The 17,490-nt window shown below is 53.3% G+C and overlaps 2 protein-coding genes across 3 annotated transcripts in view; one reads left to right on the forward strand and one right to left on the reverse strand.

Annotated features, from left to right (window-relative positions):
• Window positions 1-7,598, reverse strand: part of prxl2b (peroxiredoxin like 2B) — a 12,780-nt gene extending 5,182 nt beyond the window's left edge. Inside the window, exons 1-6 of the mRNA XM_058992938.1 lie at window positions 7,426-7,598; window positions 6,388-6,592; window positions 5,589-5,640; window positions 5,410-5,473; window positions 4,887-4,962; window positions 1,409-1,527 (exon numbers count right to left, since the gene is read on the reverse strand). Coding sequence (XP_058848921.1) covers window positions 1,409-1,527; window positions 4,887-4,962; window positions 5,410-5,473; window positions 5,589-5,640; window positions 6,388-6,592; window positions 7,426-7,488 — 579 coding nt within the window. The 5' untranslated portion in view covers window positions 7,489-7,598. The remainder of the gene's footprint in view (window positions 1-1,408; window positions 1,528-4,886; window positions 4,963-5,409; window positions 5,474-5,588; window positions 5,641-6,387; window positions 6,593-7,425) is intronic.
• A 1,093-nt stretch (window positions 7,599-8,691) lies between these two features.
• slc45a1 (solute carrier family 45 member 1) lies at window positions 8,692-16,807 on the forward strand. Of its 2 annotated transcripts, XM_034917577.2 has the most exons (9): window positions 8,692-8,952; window positions 10,044-10,444; window positions 10,563-10,655; window positions 10,849-11,073; window positions 11,717-12,366; window positions 12,620-12,773; window positions 13,112-13,288; window positions 14,646-14,851; window positions 15,881-16,807. In XM_034917577.2, the coding sequence occupies exons 2-9, from the start codon at window positions 10,075-10,077 to the stop codon at window positions 16,151-16,153; spliced, it is 2,148 nt and encodes a 715-aa protein (XP_034773468.2). In that variant the 5' UTR covers window positions 8,692-8,952; window positions 10,044-10,074; the 3' UTR covers window positions 16,154-16,807. The 2 variants fall into 2 exon arrangements, with proteins under 2 accessions (XP_034773468.2, XP_034773469.2); XM_034917578.2 differs by lacking the exon at window positions 14,646-14,851 and having other exon boundaries at window positions 15,881-16,158.
• The last annotated feature ends 683 nt before the right edge of the window (window positions 16,808-17,490 follow it).

Consider the following 17,490-nt stretch of genomic DNA (forward strand, 5'->3'; position numbering starts at 1 on the left):
CACACACCCTCTCTCACTGTCCCACGCACACACCCCCTCTCTCACTGTCCCACGCACACACCCCCTCTCTCACTGTCCCACGCACACACCCCCTCTCTCACTGTCCCACGCACACACCCCCTCTCTCACTGTCCCACGCACACACCCCCTCTCTCACTGTCCCACGCACACACCCCCTCTCTCACTGTCCCACGCACACACCCCCTCTCTCACTGTCCCACGCACACACCCCCTCTCTCACTGTCCCACGCACACACACCCTCTCTCACTGTCCCACGCACACACCCCCTCTCTCACTGTCCCACGCACACACCCCCTCTCTCACTGTCCCACGCACACACCCCCTCTCTCACTGTCCCACGCACACACCCCCTCTCTCACTGTCCCATGCACACACCCTCTCTCACTGTCCCACGCACACACCCCCTCTCTCACTGTCCCACGCACACACCCCCTCTCTCACTGTCCCACGCACACACCCCCTCTCTCACTGTCCCATGCACACACACCCTCTCTCACTGTCCCACGCACACACCCCCTCTCTCACTGTCCCATGCACACACCCTCTCTCACTGTCCCACGCACACACCCCCTCTCTCACTGTCCCATGCACACCCCCTCTCTCACTGTCCCATGCACACACCCCCTCTCTCACTGTCCCATGCACACACCCCCTCTCTCACTGTCCCATGCACACACCCCCTCTCTCACTGTCCCATGCACACACCCCCTCTCTCACTGTCCCATGCACACACACCCTCTCTCACTGTCCCATGCACACACCCCCTCTCTCACTGTCCCATGCACACACCCCCTCTCTCACTGTCCCACGCACACACCCCCTCTCTCACTGTCCCACGCACACACCCCCTCTCTCACTGTCCCATGCACACCCCCTCTCTCACTGTCCCATGCACACACCCTCTCTCACTGTCCCATGCACACACCCCCTCTCTCACTGTCCCATGCACACACACCCTCTCTCACTGTCCCATGCACACACCCCCTCTCTCACTGTCCCACGCACACACCCCCTCTCTCACTGTCCCATGCACACACACCCCCTCTCACTGTCCCATGCACACACCCCCTCTCACTGTCCCATGCACACACCCCCTCTCTCACTGTCCCACGCACACACCCCCTCTCTCACTGTCCCACGCACACACCCCCTCTCTCACTGTCCCATGCACACCCCCTCTCTCACTGTCCCATGCACACACCCTCTCTCACTGTCCCATGCACACACCCCCTCTCTCACTGTCCCATGCACACACCCCCTCTCTCACTGTCCCATGCACACACCCCCTCTCTCACTGTCCCATGCACACACACACACACACAGGTTCCTCTCCTCTTCTTCCCCTCCCTCCTCTTTTCTCTCTCCCCCCCCGGGGGGGTGTCTCACCTCGGGTCTCTTTCCAGGCTGCACCTTGGCTTGAATCCCCAGGGTCTGGACGATGGTCTCAAGGGGGACATGGTCACCCGGGGAGTCCTGGACAAAATGAAGCAGCACCTTCTCTCCTCCTGAGAGAGGGAGGGAGGGGGACAGAGGGACAGAGAGACAGATCAGCACCCAGGGCAGCTGCAATGTCACTCAGACACTTTGCAATAGGGCTGCAGCTCCCAGTGCAAACGCTGCAGCCAGTCCTCCTGAGGATACAGGGTTACTGCAGTCTGTATAAGCAGTGTGCTATTCCTCCAGGGACGCCTTCATGAGCACCTCACATACTGCAGGACACCCATCTTCAATTCAACCCCGTCACACCGAATTCTATCAGCTCCACCAGCCCCGCCCAGAACAACAGGACGCAATCCAGCCCAGCCGCACTTCCGACAGCAATCTCACTCTCTGGCTTTGTAAAAGACACTCACATCACCAAGGCAGCAATTCCACCTTTACACATGTGAGCATGAAACACTGTGGTAAAGTAACGCAATGCTGCCCCTCCTGGTGAAGCACGGCTAGTGCATCTGTTCACAAATAATACCTGTCGCTGCTGTATTAGAGAGAGCTGTGCATTATCATACTGTATTAGAGAGAGCTGTGCATTATCATGCTGTATTAGTGAGAGCTGTGCATGACCATGCTGTATTAGTGAGAGCTGTGCATTATCATGCTGTATTAGTGAGAGCTGTGCATGATCATGCTGTATTAGAGAGAGCTGTGCATTACCATGCTGTATTAGTGAGAGCTGTGCATGATCATGCTGTATTAGAGAGAGCTGTGCATTACCATGCTGTATTAGTGAGAGCTGTGCATTATCATGCTGTATTAGTGAGAGCTGTGCATGATCATGCTGTATTAGTGAGAGCTGTGCATGATCATGCTGTATTAGAGAGAGCTGTGCATTACCATGCTGTATTAGTGAGAGCTGTGCATTATCATGCTGTATTAGTGAGAGCTGTGCATTACCATGCTGTATTAGTGAGAGCTGTGCATGATCATGCTGTATTAGTGAGAGCTGTGCATTACCATGCTGTATTAGTGAGAGCTGTGCATGATCATGCTGTATTAGTGAGAGCTGTGCATGATCATGCTGTATTAGTGAGAGCTGTGCATTACCATGCTGTATTAGTGAGAGCTGTGCATGATCATGCTGTATTAGTGAGAGCTGTGCATGATCATGCTGTATTAGTGAGAGCTGTGCATTACCATGCTGTATTAGTGAGAGCTGTGCATTATCATGCTGTATTAGTGAGAGCTGTGCATGATCATGCTGTATTAGTGAGAGCTGTGCATGATCATGCTGTATTAGTGAGAGCTGTGCATGATCATGCTGTATTAGTGAGAGCTGTGCATTACCATGCTGTATTAGTGAGAGCTGTGCATGATCATGCTGTATTAGTGAGAGCTGTGCATGATCATGCTGTATTAGTGAGAGCTGTGCATTATCATGCTGTATTACAGAGCTGTGCATTACCATGCTGTATTAGTGAGAGCTGTGCATTACCATGCTGTATTAGTGAGAGCTGTGCATGATCATGCTGTATTAGAGAGAGCTGTGCATTACCATGCTGTATTAGTGAGAGCTGTGCATTACCATGCTGTATTAGTGAGAGCTGTGCATGATCATGCTGTATTAGTGAGAGCTGTGCATTATCATGCTGTATTAGAGAGAGCTGTGCATTACCATGCTGTATTAGTGAGAGCTGTGCATTACCATGCTGTATTAGTGAGAGCTGTGCATGATCATGCTGTATTAGTGAGAGCTGTGCATGATCATGCTGTATTAGTGAGAGCTGTGCATTATCATGCTGTATTACAGAGCTGTGCATTACCATGCTGTATTAGTGAGAGCTGTGCATTACCATGCTGTATTAGTGAGAGCTGTGCATTATCATGCTGTATTACAGAGCTGTGCATGATCATGCTGTATTAGTGAGAGCTGTGCATGATCATGCTGTATTAGTGAGAGCTGTGCATGATCATGCTGTATTAGTGAGAGCTGTGCATTACCATGCTGTATTAGTGAGAGCTGTGCATTACCATGCTGTATTAGTGAGAGCTGTGCATTATCATGCTGTATTAGTGAGAGCTGTGCATTATCAAGCTGTGCATTAACATTATCCAATGTCTTCACAGAGGAGCCCCTCAGAGACCCCCCCCCCCTGCACACCACACAGCATGTCTTCACAGGGGAGCCCCTCAGAGACCCCCCCCCCTGCACACCACACAGCATGTCTTCACAGGGGAGCCCCTCAGAGACCCCCCCCCCTGCACACCACACAGCATGTCTTCACAGGGGAGCCCCTCAGAGACCCCCCCCCCCTGCACACCACACAGCATGTCTTCACAGGGGAGCCCCTCAGAGACCCCCCCCCCCTGCACACCACACAGCATGTCTTCACAGGGGAGCCCCTCAGAGACCCCCCCCCCTGCACACCACACAGCATGTCTTCACAGGGGAGCCCCTCAGAGACCCCCCCCCCTGCACACCACACAGCCATGTCTTCACAGGGGAGCCCCTCAGAGACCCCCCCCTGCACACCACACAGCATGTCTTCACAGGGGAGCCCCTCAGAGACCCCCCCCCCTGCACACCACACAGCATGTCTTCACAGGGGAGCCCCTCAGAGACCCCCCCCCTGCACACCACACAGCATGTCTTCACAGGGGAGCCCCTCAGAGACCCCCCCCTGCACACCACACAGCATGTCTTCACAGGGGAGCCCCTCAGAGACCCTCCCCCCCGCACACCACACAGCCATGTCTTCACAGGGGAGCCCCTCAGAGACCCCCCCCTGCACACCACACAGCATGTCTTCACAGGGGAGCCCCTCAGAGACCCTCCCCCCCGCACACCACACAGCCATGTCTTCACAGGGGAGCCCCTCAGAGACCCCCCCCTGCACACCACACAGCATGTCTTCACAGGGGAGCCCCTCAGAGACCCCCCCCCCCTGCACACCACACAGCATGTCTTCACAGGGGAGCCCCTCAGAGACCCCCCCCTGCACACCACACAGCATGTCTTCACAGGGGAGCCCCTCAGAGACCCCCCCCCCTGCACACCACACAGCATGTCTTCACAGGGGAGCCCCTCAGAGACCCCCCCCCTGCACACCACACAGCATGTCTTCACAGGGGAGCCCCTCAGAGACCCCCCCCTGCACACCACACAGCATGTCTTCACAGGGGAGCCCCTCAGAGACCCTCCCCCCCGCACACCACACAGCCATGTCTTCACAGGGGAGCCCCTCAGAGACCCCCCCCTGCACACCACACAGCATGTCTTCACAGGGGAGCCCCTCAGAGACCCCCCCCCCCCTGCACACCACACAGCATGTCTTCACAGGGGAGCCCCTCAGAGACCCCCCCCTGCACACCACACAGCATGTCTTCACAGGAGAGCTCTTCATAAGGATAATCTCAGTGTTCTCACCCTTGGTGACGATCAGCATCCCTCCACTCTGCAGCAGATCCCCACTGAAGTTCCCCTGGATCCCCTCAGCGTTGGCCTGCAGAGACAGGGAGAGTCAGGGAGAGACACAGAGAAACGTTCTCACAACAACTGTTTAAACTCTGAACTGTTCCTGTGACTCCTCATGTCAATACCAAGTTTCATGACAACTGGATTAGCGGCTCCCCACAGATATATAGAAGGAGGAAAGGGTTCAGAGTGTGTGTGTGTGTGTGTGCGCGTGTGTGTCAGTGTGTGTGTGCAAGTGTGTGTCAGTGTGTGTGTGCACGCGTGTGTCAGTGTGTGTGTGTGTGTGTCAGTGTGTGTGTGTGTGTCAGTGTGTGTGTGCACACGTGTGTGTGTGTGTGCGTGTGCGTGTGTGTGCTCCCTCGTCACGTTGTTGATGCGGAGTCACTGGGATCCTTTCAGACTGAGTTGACACGGTTCTGAGATCAGGCAGCTGCTAGGAGCCGATGGGATGGATCTCGTGTCCTGGACCGCTCACCTTGGTCACCACCTCCCTCACCTTCTTCCCCAGAGCGGCCGGGACGAGACTCAGGGCATTGTACCTGGGGGGGAGCAGAGCCAGCAATCAGAAAGGTAGCCCTGGGGGGGGGGGGGGGCAGAGCCAGCAATCAGAGAGGGGCAGCCCTGGGGGGGGGGGGCAGTGGTGGTGAAACTCACCTCCTGAACCCCAGGTCTCTGTAACACTGCTTGAGTTCATCGATGTAGAGATCTGGAGGAGAAGCAAATCACAGCGAGAGAGCCGTCAAACAAACAGCCTGCAGGAATCGGCAGAGCAGACTTCCAGTGGAAACACCTGCCATTGAATTTACACTGAAGACACTGAGAAAGACTTCTAGTGGAAACGTTTGCCATTGAATTTACACTGAAGACACTGAGAAAGACTTCTAGTGGAAACGTTTGTCATTGAATTTACACTGAAGACACTGAGAAAGACTTCTAGTGGAAACGTTTGTCATTGAATTTACACTGAAGACGCTGAGAAAGACTTCTAATGGAAACGTTTGCCATTGAATTTACACTGAAGACGCTGAGAAAGACTTCTAGTGGAAACGTTTGCCATTGAATTTACACTGAAGACCCTGAGAAAGACTTCTAGTGGAAACGTTTGCCATTGAATTTACACTGAAGACACTGAGAAAGACTTCTAGTGGAAACGTTTGCCATTGAATTTACACTGAAGACACTGAGAAAGACCTAGTGGAAACGTTTGCCATTGAATTTACACTGAAGACGCTGAGAAAGACTTCTAGTGGAAACGTTTGCCATTGAATTTACACTGAAGACCCTGAGAAAGACTTCTAGTGGAAACGCTTGCCATTGAATTTACACTGAAGACACTGAGAAAGACTTCTAGTGGAAACGCTTGCCATTGAATTTACATTGAAGACCCTGAGAGAGACTTTTAGTGGCAATATACTGTGAACTTTTCTGAGAGACTGAACTGCCCCTCACTCACCCCCTTTGAAGTAGCCCCCCTCCTGGAACTCCTGTAGCCCCGCCTCCTCGGGACCGACGCCCACCAGCGCCACACCGTTCTCACTCAGGTCCTCCTTCAGCTTGCTGACCTCGGTGGCGGTCCAGCGGCACACCTGACAACCAAAGCGACGCAAGAAGAACAGAACCACAGAGCGGTCCTGCCAGAGAGACTGCAGCTCCACAGACTGGAGAGGAGAGGAGGGGAGGGAGAGGAGAGGGGAGGGGAGAGGGAAGAGGAGGGGAGGGGAGAGGAGAGAGGAGAGAGGAGGAAAGAGGGGAGAAGAGGAGGGGATGGGAGAGGAGGGAGGGGGAGAGGAGAGGAGAGGAGGAGAGGAGGGGAGGAGAGGTGAAGAGGAGGGGAGGGGAGAGAGGAGGGAGAAAATTGATAAAGATAAAAGATGGACTGATTTCCAACCAGCTTAAAACTGTGAGGAGGGGACAAAAATACAACTCCCATTGCAGAGCAGTGTGAGCCAGGCCAGGTTTAACATTCACCCTGTGAGCACCATCATAATAATAATAATAACTCGTGGAGGAGCTCAGCTCGTTAAGAGCCCCGCTGTAGAGCGATGGGAGCTCGTCTCATCTACACTAATAAAACCCGGATAATGATTCACCTGCAACGGGAGCAAACACAATCTTTCACCGGTTTAAACTTTGCTCCCGTGAACCAAGCGGCTTGACAGCATGAATATGGAAGCTTTGCAATAACACTCAGATCGAGAGTCATGTATCTGTGCGTGTACTGATTGCATTGCGCCGAGATATCGGTTTGGAGCCGCGAAAGGCTCAGCAGGAGATTCATGCCGTTCAAGCTGCTCATAATATATTTGAAATGGAGTTGTGTTATAAATAAACACCACGTTCAAAAGTACTGCGAGATTCAAAGTCAAACATCACATCTGCGCTCCAGTCCCTTGAAACTCGTATCATTGTTGCGTTCTGATAGATCTGAGTCTCGCCTCTGTATTGCACGTATTTATTAGTTTTAATTGAAAACAACAGCATGTTTACACACCACTCCACTTGAGACATTCTTCAGCACGTTCACGCCGATTTTACGCAGGTCTACGTCACTCATGTCGTCCTTTTTAAAAGTAAAGTCTAATTAAAAGTATTTTCAACGAGTCTTCAGTTTGCTGTTTTGTAGCACAGTGTCGCAATATTGCACTGAAAATTCAAACCTCAGGCGCCTAAACCCCGCCTCCGCCGCACAAACCAACGCCTACAGACCAATCAGAGCCCGCATCCATCTCATATTAACCAATCACCTTGCGACAGAGGTCCGGTATGCTCATATAAGGGAGAGAAAGGGCGGGTCTTGTTGCATAAACTCAGACCCGTATTGCATAAATACGAAGTGTGGCTGTGCCGTGAGCTAGGCGGTAGAGGGCGCTGCTGTGCCGATAACCTTCCCATTTTTCATACTCGCAATAAACTCGAGTGGCGGATGTATGTGCATAGTTCACGCTGCAAAGATTGCACTTAATATTACACGCATTGCTTCACTGCTTCCCTGTGCTTCACCATTGATGACGCTTCATGTAGTCAGCCAGTACTGTACCCCCCCCCCACCCCCCGCCAGACTGCCACCATTTTCACTACCTCCCTCATCATTGTACACTTGCCTTCCTAAAATTCAACATTAGGACTCGTGTTTATCAGCCTCTTATTACACTGTGCTGTGCTTTTACTGTGAGGAAACTTTTATAAGGGTTAGTTTACCACTTTTTGTTTATTAATATGCTTTACCAGACCTCTCTGTGCTTTACAATGGTTCCCTATGCTTTACCAGACCTCTCTGTGCTTTACAATGCTTCCCTATGCTTTACCAGAACTCTCTGTGCTTTACAATGCTTCCCTATGCTTTACCAGACCTCTCTGTGCTTTACAATGCTTCCCTATGCTTTACCAGACCTCTCTGTGCTTTACAATGCTTCCCTATGCTTTACCACACCTCTCTGTGCTTTACAATGCTTCCCTATGCTTTACCAGACCTCTCTGTGCTTTACAATGCTTCCCTGTGCTTTACCAGACCTCTCTGTGCTTTACAATGCTTCCCTATGCTTTACCAGACCTCTCTGTGCTTTACAATGCTTCCCTATGCTTTACCAGACCTCTCTGTGCTTTACAATGCTTCCCTATGCTTTACCACACCTCTCTGTGCTTTCCCATGCTTTCCCTGTGCTTTATTACACTTTGCCGTGCTGTTACTGCGGATAAACTTTTCTAAGGGATTTAAACGCTGAATTTGAATGCGGCGGCTCTTCGTTACCGCGCCGGCTCGGGCGGTGCTGATGAGGCAGGTTTGTCTCCTCCAGTCTGGAATGGGGTGGTGTGACGTCACCAGGGCGGACAGAGAGAGAGAGGAAGATGAAGGGAGGAGGATGTGAGACGAGGCACCGAGAAATGACACGAGACACATACTACCGCTAGTGCTGATAACACAACCACCGATAAACACAATGCATGAATAACAGCGCAGACACAGACACGGACCATGCTGTAAAAGACAAGACAGACAGAAACTCTCAACCCCCAAAAGGTAATCCTTTTTCCTTTCTTACTGCACGATCTGTCCTGCCTAAGAATCACTTATTTTCCGTTTTCTATAAATGTATGTTTCTATTTGCTATATAAATGCCTGAGCTCTCCCATAACAGATAACCTGTGTGCGTGTGTGCGTGTGCGTGTGTGTGTGTGTGTGTGTGTGTGAGAGAGAGAGAGCGCTATATTATCTCTCTCTCTCTCTCCAGGCTCCTCCAGCCTCGCTGTGTTGCACTTCATTCTTTCTCTGTGTATCTGCTCTGGTTCACACGGTGCTGTGTGAATTGATGCAGGGACCTTTGCTTCTGTCACAGAGAAGTCTCTGTTGGTTTGACCTGAAACGCGTCTCCGGTTTGTGATATTAACAGGCTGGTGACCCGGAGCTGGCTCTTTGCAGATTGCAGAGCTGAATCGATTGGTGTCGGTATAGAATAACACTGGGGCGCTGCCCTTCACCGCGTCCCCTTGTTCTGCGCTGGTGAATCCCACAGCGTCATGCAGTGACTGTGATACAGCACTGACAGTACACGGTGTGGTGCTGTGCGGTCTGTGCTCCTTTACACCGCTCGGTGACACAGTGCTGGGTTTGTGTTGTCTGTTTTATGGCCGATTTCCATGTGAAAGGAAAAAAAAAATGCAGCTTCGTCATCCAAAGCAGAGCGCTGTACCGGAGCACCGCGCATGCGCAAACTGCACTCAATCGATAGGCAAGGACTTCCCTTATACAAGCCTCCCACAGTAACAGCACAGCAGAGTGTAATGAATTACAGTGAATGCATGGTGAAGCACAGAGAGGTGTGGTAAAGCATAGGGAAGCATTGTAAAGCACAGAGAGGTCTGGTAAAGCATAGGGAAGCATTGTAAAGCACAGAGAGGTCTGGTAAAGCATAGGGAAGCATTGTAAAGCACAGAGAGGTCTGGTAAAGCATAGGGAAGCATTGTAAAGCATATTAATAAGCATATGGCACACCAGGGTAAAGTAGCTGGGATTTCATCACAGTGAGCCAGCAATACAAACTGCTGGCCAGTCAGTGACAGAGACCCACTGAAACCCTTCAGTCTGCTGTTTCGTTTGTCTGCCTGTTTCAGCGCTCGGTCAGAGGAGAAGGAAGGAGCCAGGATGACATCATCACCCGGTGTAACCCCGGGCGACGCCCTGCTGTTCCTCTCCCCCCCGCCGCTCCCCGGCCACGCCTTCCGAGCCGGCTCCTCCACACGGCACCTCAGCCACCGAGCCAACAGCTTCCAGCGTCACCCGAAGCACAAGAAGCTGATCCGCCCCTCGCCCCCGCCCCCCCCCAACACGCCCTGCCCCGCGGAGAGGCCGCCCCCCCGCAGGGCCCTGCCAGAGCTGCTCCTCAACGGCTGCATCCTGTTCGGGATCGAGTTCAGCTACGCCATGGAGACGGCGTACGTCACCCCCACGCTGCTGCAGATGGGCCTGCCCGATCAGCTGTACAGCCTGGTGTGGTTCATCAGCCCCATACTGGGTGAGCGGGGCGGGGTGGGGTCGAAGACTCCGGCCACAGAGCCCTCTCACCCAGCGCAGGTCTTCATCACCAGCTTAGCAAACAGGCTTTGATCACACTCCTCTCCCCCCTTCTCCAGGGTTCCTGCTGCAGCCGTTTCTCGGGGCGTGGAGCGATCGCTGTTCCTCTCGTTTTGGGAGACGGCGCCCCTTCATCCTGGTCCTCTCCATCGGTGAGCCAGTCCCATCCCGATCCCAGCCCTTCTGTTATTACTCAGTAAAGCACGGCAGAGAGACGACTCCTGTTCTAAAACCTCTGCTTACTGATGAAGCGCTTCACAGGGACAGCGTTCACAGCTTTAAACATGTCGTATAGAGGTGATAATGTCTCCCTGCCTGATGGTCTCACCCCTCTCCCCCTCGCAGGAGCTCTGATTGGTCTCTCCCTGCTGCTGAACGGGCGGGACATGGGGGCGGCGCTGGCGGACACGCCGTCCAATCACAAGTGGGGGATCATCCTGACGGTGTGCGGCGTGGTTCTGATGGACTTCAGCGCCGACTCGGCGGACAACCCGAGCCACGCCTACATGATGGACGTGTGCAGCCCGGAGGACCAGGACCGTGGGCTCAACATACACGCCCTGCTCGCGGGTCAGAACCACAGAGACACACAGCACTGTACAGAACCACACAGACACTGTACAGAACCACACAGAGACTGTACAGAACCACAGAACCACACAGCACTGTACAGAACCACAGACACACAGCACTGTACAGAACCAGAGACACACAGCACTGTACAGAACCACACAGACACTGTACAGAACCACACAGAGACTGTACAGAACCACAGAACCACACAGACACTGTACAGAACCACAGACACACAGCACTGTACAGAACCAGAGACACACAGCACTGTACAGAACCACACAGCACTGTACAGAACCACAGACACTGTACAGAACCACAGACACTGTACAGAACCACAGAGACACACAGCACTGTACAGAACCACAGAACCACAGAGACACACAGCACCCTACACACTGCACCCTACACAATACACAACCCTACACACTGCACCCTACACAATACACAACCCTACACACTGCACCCTACACAATACACAACCCTACACACTGCAGCCTACACAATACACAACCCTACACACTGCACCCTACACAATACATAGCCCTACACACTGCAGCATACAGCACCATGGACCCCCCCTCGTGGTGCAGTTGCATCCTCAGTTTCTGACGGCCCGTGTTCTCTCTCTGCCCCCCAGGACTGGGCGGGGGTTTCGGCTACGTTGTCGGGGGGATCAACTGGGACAGGACGGAGTTCGGGAGGTCGCTGGGGGGTCAGCTGAGGGTCGTCTACCTCTTCACCGCCATCACCCTCTCCGTCACCACGGCGATGACCCTCACCAGCATTCCAGAGCAACCCCTGGTGCAGGAGGTGGGGGGACGCCCCAAAAACACGCTGAAGAGCCCCAGCCTGCCCCTGCCCCCCTCCCCGCCGGCTCCCTCCGGGGAGGGGGATAGAGAGGACCTGCCCCCAGCCCCCACTCCCCCTCCCCCACACTCCGAGAGGCTCTACGCCAGCCTGGCCGGTCCCATCTCCCCCCTCAGCCCCCTCACCCCCAAATACGGCAGCTTCCTGAGCCGGGGCAGCTCCCTGACCGGCCTGAGCGACTTCGCCTCCTCCTCCTCCTCCCTCAGCGCTGCCCACATCGACAGCGTTCTGATCCGCTGCTACACCGGCGCGCAGGACAGCGGGTATCTGGACACAGCGGGGCTGGGCGGGGCCGGGGAGAGGCGGGGCTCCCTGGACGGGATTCTGAAGAGACCCCAGAGCCTGGCCCTGACGGAGGAGAACGGGCTGGCGGGGGGGGCGGAGAGCGGCCGCCGGAGGACTGTCACCTTCAGCCAGCAGGTGAGAGAACCTGCTGGTTCAATTCTGTTTTATAAAACTGCATACTGAATAGAATAGAAATGTGTTCTTTGACAGGTAGGAATAATGCCGTGCACTGTCTGTAAAACAACTACTTGAATTTCTCTCCTCTCCCCTCTCTCTCTCCCCTCCATCTCCCTCCCCCTCCCCTCCCTCCCCCTCCCCCTCTCCCTCCCCCTCCCCCTCTCCCTCCCCCTCCCCCTCTCCCTCCCCCTCCCCCTCCCCCTCCCCCCAGGTAGCGAATATCCTCCTGGATGGTGTGCACTATGAGAGTGACCTCAACAGCTGTGGAGACACTGGAGACAGTCAGCTGTCAATCAGGCTGCTCTGTCACTCCGTCTGCAACATGCCCCGCCCCCTGCGCAGCCTCTGCACCAATCACTTCCTGGGTAGGCAAATGCAGACACACGACCCGCCTTCTTACACACTGTGCTGTATCACACTGCGCTGTATCACACTGTGCTGTATCACGCTGTGCTGTATCACACTGTGCTGTATCACGCTGCGCTGTATCACACTGTGCTGTATCACGCTGCGCTGTATCACACTGTGCTGTATCACGCTGTGCTGTATCACACTGCGCTGTATCACACAGTGCTGTATCACACTGTGCTGTATCACACTGTATCATGCTGTGCTGTATCACGATGCGCTGTATCACACTGCTGTATCACACTGTGCTGTATCACACTGTATCACGCTGTGTTGTATCTGTCACCCCCTGCAGGCTGGCTCTCCTTCGAGGCCATGCTCCTGTTCTACACAGACTTCATGGGGGAGGTGGTGTTCGGGGGGGACCCCAAGGCGCCCCGCGACTCCGAGGAGTACGAGCGCTACAACGCTGGCGTCAGCATGGGCTGCTGGGGCATGTGCATCTACGCATTCAGTGCAGCTTTGTACTCGGGTATGAGAAAGAAAGACACACACTGAGAGAGAGAGAGAGAGAGAGAGAGAGAGAGAGAGAGAGAGAGACACACAGAGAGCGTGAGAGAGACACACACACACACAGAGACACAGACACAGACACACACTGACACAGAGAGAGAGCGAGAGACACAGAGACACACACACACAGAGCGAGACACACACACACTGACACAGAGAGAGACAGAGACACACACAGACACTGACACAGAGAGAGAGAGACACACACACACTGACACAGAGACCCCCACACACACAGACACAGACGCAGAGAGAGAGACAGAGAGAGAGACCGAGACAGAGAGACGCTGTGCTGAATTAACACTGTGTGCTGTTCTGTGCTGTGTTGTGTTGTATTGTCTTGTGCTGTGCTGTGTGTGCTGTGCAGTGCTGTGAGTGTGTGTGTGTGCTGTGCTGTGTGTGTGTGTGTGTGCTGTGCAGTGCTGTGAGTGTGTGTGCTGTGTCAGTGTGTGTGTGTGTCAGTGTGTGTGTGTATGTGTGTGTGTGTTGTGCTGTGCTGTATTGTCCTGTGCTGTGTGTGTGTGTGTGTGTGCTGTGCTGTGTGTGTGTGCTGTGAGTGTGTGTGTGTGCTGTGCTGTGTGTGTGTGTGTGTGCTGTGCAGTGCTGTGAGTGTGTGTGCTGTGTCAGTGTGTGTGTGTGTCAGTGTGTGTGTGTATGTGTGTGTGTGTTGTGCTGTGCTGTATTGTCCTGTGCTGTGTGTGTGCTGTGTGTGTGTGTGTGTGTGTGCTGTGTGTGTGTGTGTGCTGTGCTGTGTGTGTGTGTGTGCTGTGCGTGCTGTGTGTGTGAGTGTGTGTGTACTGTGCTGTGCTGTGTGTTTGTGCTGTGCTGTGCTGTGTGTTTGTGCTGTGTGTGTGTGTGTGTGTGTGCTGTGCTGTGTGTGTGTGTGTGTGTGTGTGCTGTGCTGTGCTGTGTGTTTGTGCTGTGTGAGTGTGTGTGTGTGCTGTGCTGTGCTGTGTGTGTGTGTGTGTGTGTGTGTGCTGTGTGTGTGTGTGTGTGTGTGTGTGTGCTGTGCTGTGTGCTGTGCTGTGTGTGTGTGTGTGTGTGTGTGCTGTGCTGTGTGCTGTGCTGTGCTGTGTGTGTGTGTGTGTGTGTGTGTGTGCTGTGCTGTGCTGTGCTGTGCTGTGTGTGTGTGTGTGCTGTGCTGTGCTGTGCTGTGCTGTGCTGTGTGTGTGTGTGTGTGTGCTGTGCTGTGTGCTGTGCTGTGCTGTGTGTGTGTGTGTGTGTGTGTGTGTGCTGTGCTGTGTGCTGTGCTGTGCTGTGCTGTGTGCTGTGCTGTGCTGTGTTAACGCTGTGTTATTTTGTGTCTCTGTGCTCAGCTCTCCTGGAGAAGCTGGAGGAAAGGCTTTCTCTCCGGACTCTCTATTTCGTGGCGTACCTGGCATTCGGGCTCGGCACGGGGCTGGCCACGCTGTCCACAAATCTCTACGTGATCCTGAGTCTCTGTGTCACCCACGGGGTGCTCTTCTCCTCGCTCTGCACCCTGCCCTACTCCCTGCTGTGCGAATACTACCAGAGCCCCAAGGTGCTGTAAATACACTGAGAGGATACTACCAGAGCCCCAGGGGTGCTGTAAATACACTGAGAGGACACTGCCAGAGCCCCAGGGTGCTGTAAATACACTGAGAGGATACTGCCAGAGCCCCAGGGTGCTGTAAATACACTGAGAGGACACTGCCAGAGCCCCAGGGTGCTGTAAATACACTGAGAGGATACTACCAGAGCCCCAGGGTGCTGTAAATACACTGAGAGGACACTGCCAGAGCCCCAGGGTGCTGTAAATACACTGAGAGGATACTGCCAGAGCCCCAGGGTGCTGTAAATACACTGAGAGGACACTGCCAGAGCCCCAGGGTGCTGTAAATACACTGAGAGGATACTGCCAGAGCCCCAGGGTGCTGTAAATACACTGAGAGGATACTGCCAGAGCCCCAGGGTGCTGTAAATACACTGAGAGGATACTGCCAGAGCCCCAGGGTGCTGTAAATACACTGAGAGGACACTGCCAGAGCCCCAGGGTGCTGTAAATACACTGAGAGGACACTGCCAGAGCCCCAGGGTGCTGTAAATACACTGAGAGGACACTGCCAGAGCCACAGGGTGCTGTAAATACACTGAGAGGACACTGCCAGAGCCCCAGGGTGCTGTAAATACACTGAGAGGATAGAGCTAACACTGAGAGTATTTCAATTCAGTGTGGCAGTGTTTTACATTGTAGTTAATACTGCCACCACTAGATGGCATCAGAATGCAATTCAAAGATTATTATTACTGGAAGTGTGTTGCTGGTGTATGTGAGTGTGAGTGTGTGTCTGCGTGTGTGAGAGTGTGTGTGTGTGTGTGTGAGTGTGTGTGTGTGAGTGAGTTTGTGAGTGTGTGAGAGTGTGTGTGAGTGTGAGTTTGTGAGTGTGTGTGTGTGAGTGAGTTTGTGAGTTTGTGAGTGTGTGTGAGTGTGAGTTTGTGAGTGAGTGTGTGTGTGAGTTTGTGAGTGTGTTTGTGAGTTTGTGAGTGTGTGTGAGTGTGAGTTCTCACTCACTGTGTTCTCTCTCTTCAGTTCGTCGGCTCGGTGCAGTGTGGGACACGGCGGGGGATGGGCGTGGACATCTCTCTGCTCAGCTGCCAGTACTTCCTGGCTCAGATCCTGGTCTCCGTGGTGATGGGGCCCCTGACCTCGCTGGTGGGCGGAGCTAAGGGTGTGATGTACTTTGCCAGCCTCGCCTCCTTCGTGGGCTGCCTCTACTCCTCCCTGTGCCTCACATACGAGCTGCCATCCGAGGACAGCGAGGAGGGCGGGGGCGAGGCCCAGCCGCTGCTCATCGACATCTAACCCCCCCTCTGAACGCCATTGCTGCTGCTAATGTAAAGAAGACTTTCTGCTGCTCTTCTGACCTCCCCCCCCCCCCTCCGTGAGCCCCGCGGTGCACTCTGGGACTTGTAGTCCTGCATCTCTGAAACGGAGACAGGCAGAAAAAGAACGCACGAGAAGACTGGGGTCCCCACATGGTGCCCCCCCCCCATGTGAACGCACGGGCGCAGCTACACGTAGAGGTCTCCTCAGTACGGAGAGCTGTGTTGGATCCATGCTATTTCTGATGTGATGTTATTATTAGTGGTTGTATTTGGTTTGAATTCCAGTCATGATGCTCTTGGGTTTGTTCCAGGCTCTGTGTTCTGTGTCTGTGACGGACAGTTTGAGGGTTAGGGATGACGAGTCTTTTCAGCACAGTATATAAGTCCTTGAGTCCCACAGACACGCTAACACACACACACACGCACACACACACATACACACAGACACACGCACACACACACATGCACACACACAGACACATGCACACACAGACACACACATTTATTTAACTGTTTTTTCTATGAGTATTATTATTGCTGTAAATTACTTAATTATGGTTTTGAAATATACAGATATTTTCATTTATTTATTTTTATTTGAAACATTAATTAAAATAAATGATCAAATCGATGTGGTGTCTTGTCTTGGCATAAAGTGGGGGGTGAGAGAAGGAGAGAGAGAGAGGTGAGAGAAGGAGGAGGGGAGGGACGGATTTCAGAAAGGAGGGAGGTGTTTTGCACTGTGAATAAAAAAAATTGCTTATTTTATGTAAAACAAAATGTAGTTCATGAACTACGCTGCTGGGAATGAAACAGTTAAACAGCCTCCCTTTCTCTCTCTCGCTCCCACTCTCTCTCCCTTTCTCTCTCTCTCTCTATCAGTTTTTTTAAAAGGTAGCCAATCAGAAATCAAAATCAGAACCAATCAGAAACCGCTTCCAAAAACAGAAAAACAAACTGAATACACAGAGCCAGCCGGGTTAGTCATTCGCGAAACCAGACTTCTGCTTTTCATCAAGAGCTGGGAGGGAGAGAACACAACCCCCCTCTCCACCAAATAAGACCGGATCCCGGGACGTCCCCGTGTGTGGGGCCGTGTGCAGAGAGGCGGCATTACCAAAAACAACCACCAGAGGGCAGCCACGCCCACGTCATGATCAACCTTCAGTCACTGCCATTCTCAGCTCTGCAGCGCTCTCATTATTTACCAGCACCTTCATAATAATGAGCGCTAGTCTACACACTCCTCTCTCAGCTCTGTCATTACCAGCACCTTCATAATAATGAGCGCTAGTCTACACACTCCTCTCTCAG

Source organism: Acipenser ruthenus, chromosome 20, assembly GCF_902713425.1.
Source record: "Acipenser ruthenus chromosome 20, fAciRut3.2 maternal haplotype, whole genome shotgun sequence".
Taxonomy (NCBI): domain Eukaryota; kingdom Metazoa; phylum Chordata; class Actinopteri; order Acipenseriformes; family Acipenseridae; genus Acipenser; species Acipenser ruthenus.

Excerpts from the sequence above, each read along its gene's own strand:
- slc45a1 (XM_034917577.2), top strand. The coding sequence starts at position 10,075 with ATGACATCATCACCCGGTGTAACCCCGGGCGACGCCCTGCTGTTCCTC. Across the intron at positions 12,367-12,619 it reads CTGTCACCTTCAGCCAGCAG|GTAGCGAATATCCTCCTGGA; the intron begins GTGAGAGAACCT and ends CCCTCCCCCCAG. Across the intron at positions 12,774-13,111 it reads CTGCACCAATCACTTCCTGG|GCTGGCTCTCCTTCGAGGCC; the intron begins GTAGGCAAATGC and ends CACCCCCTGCAG.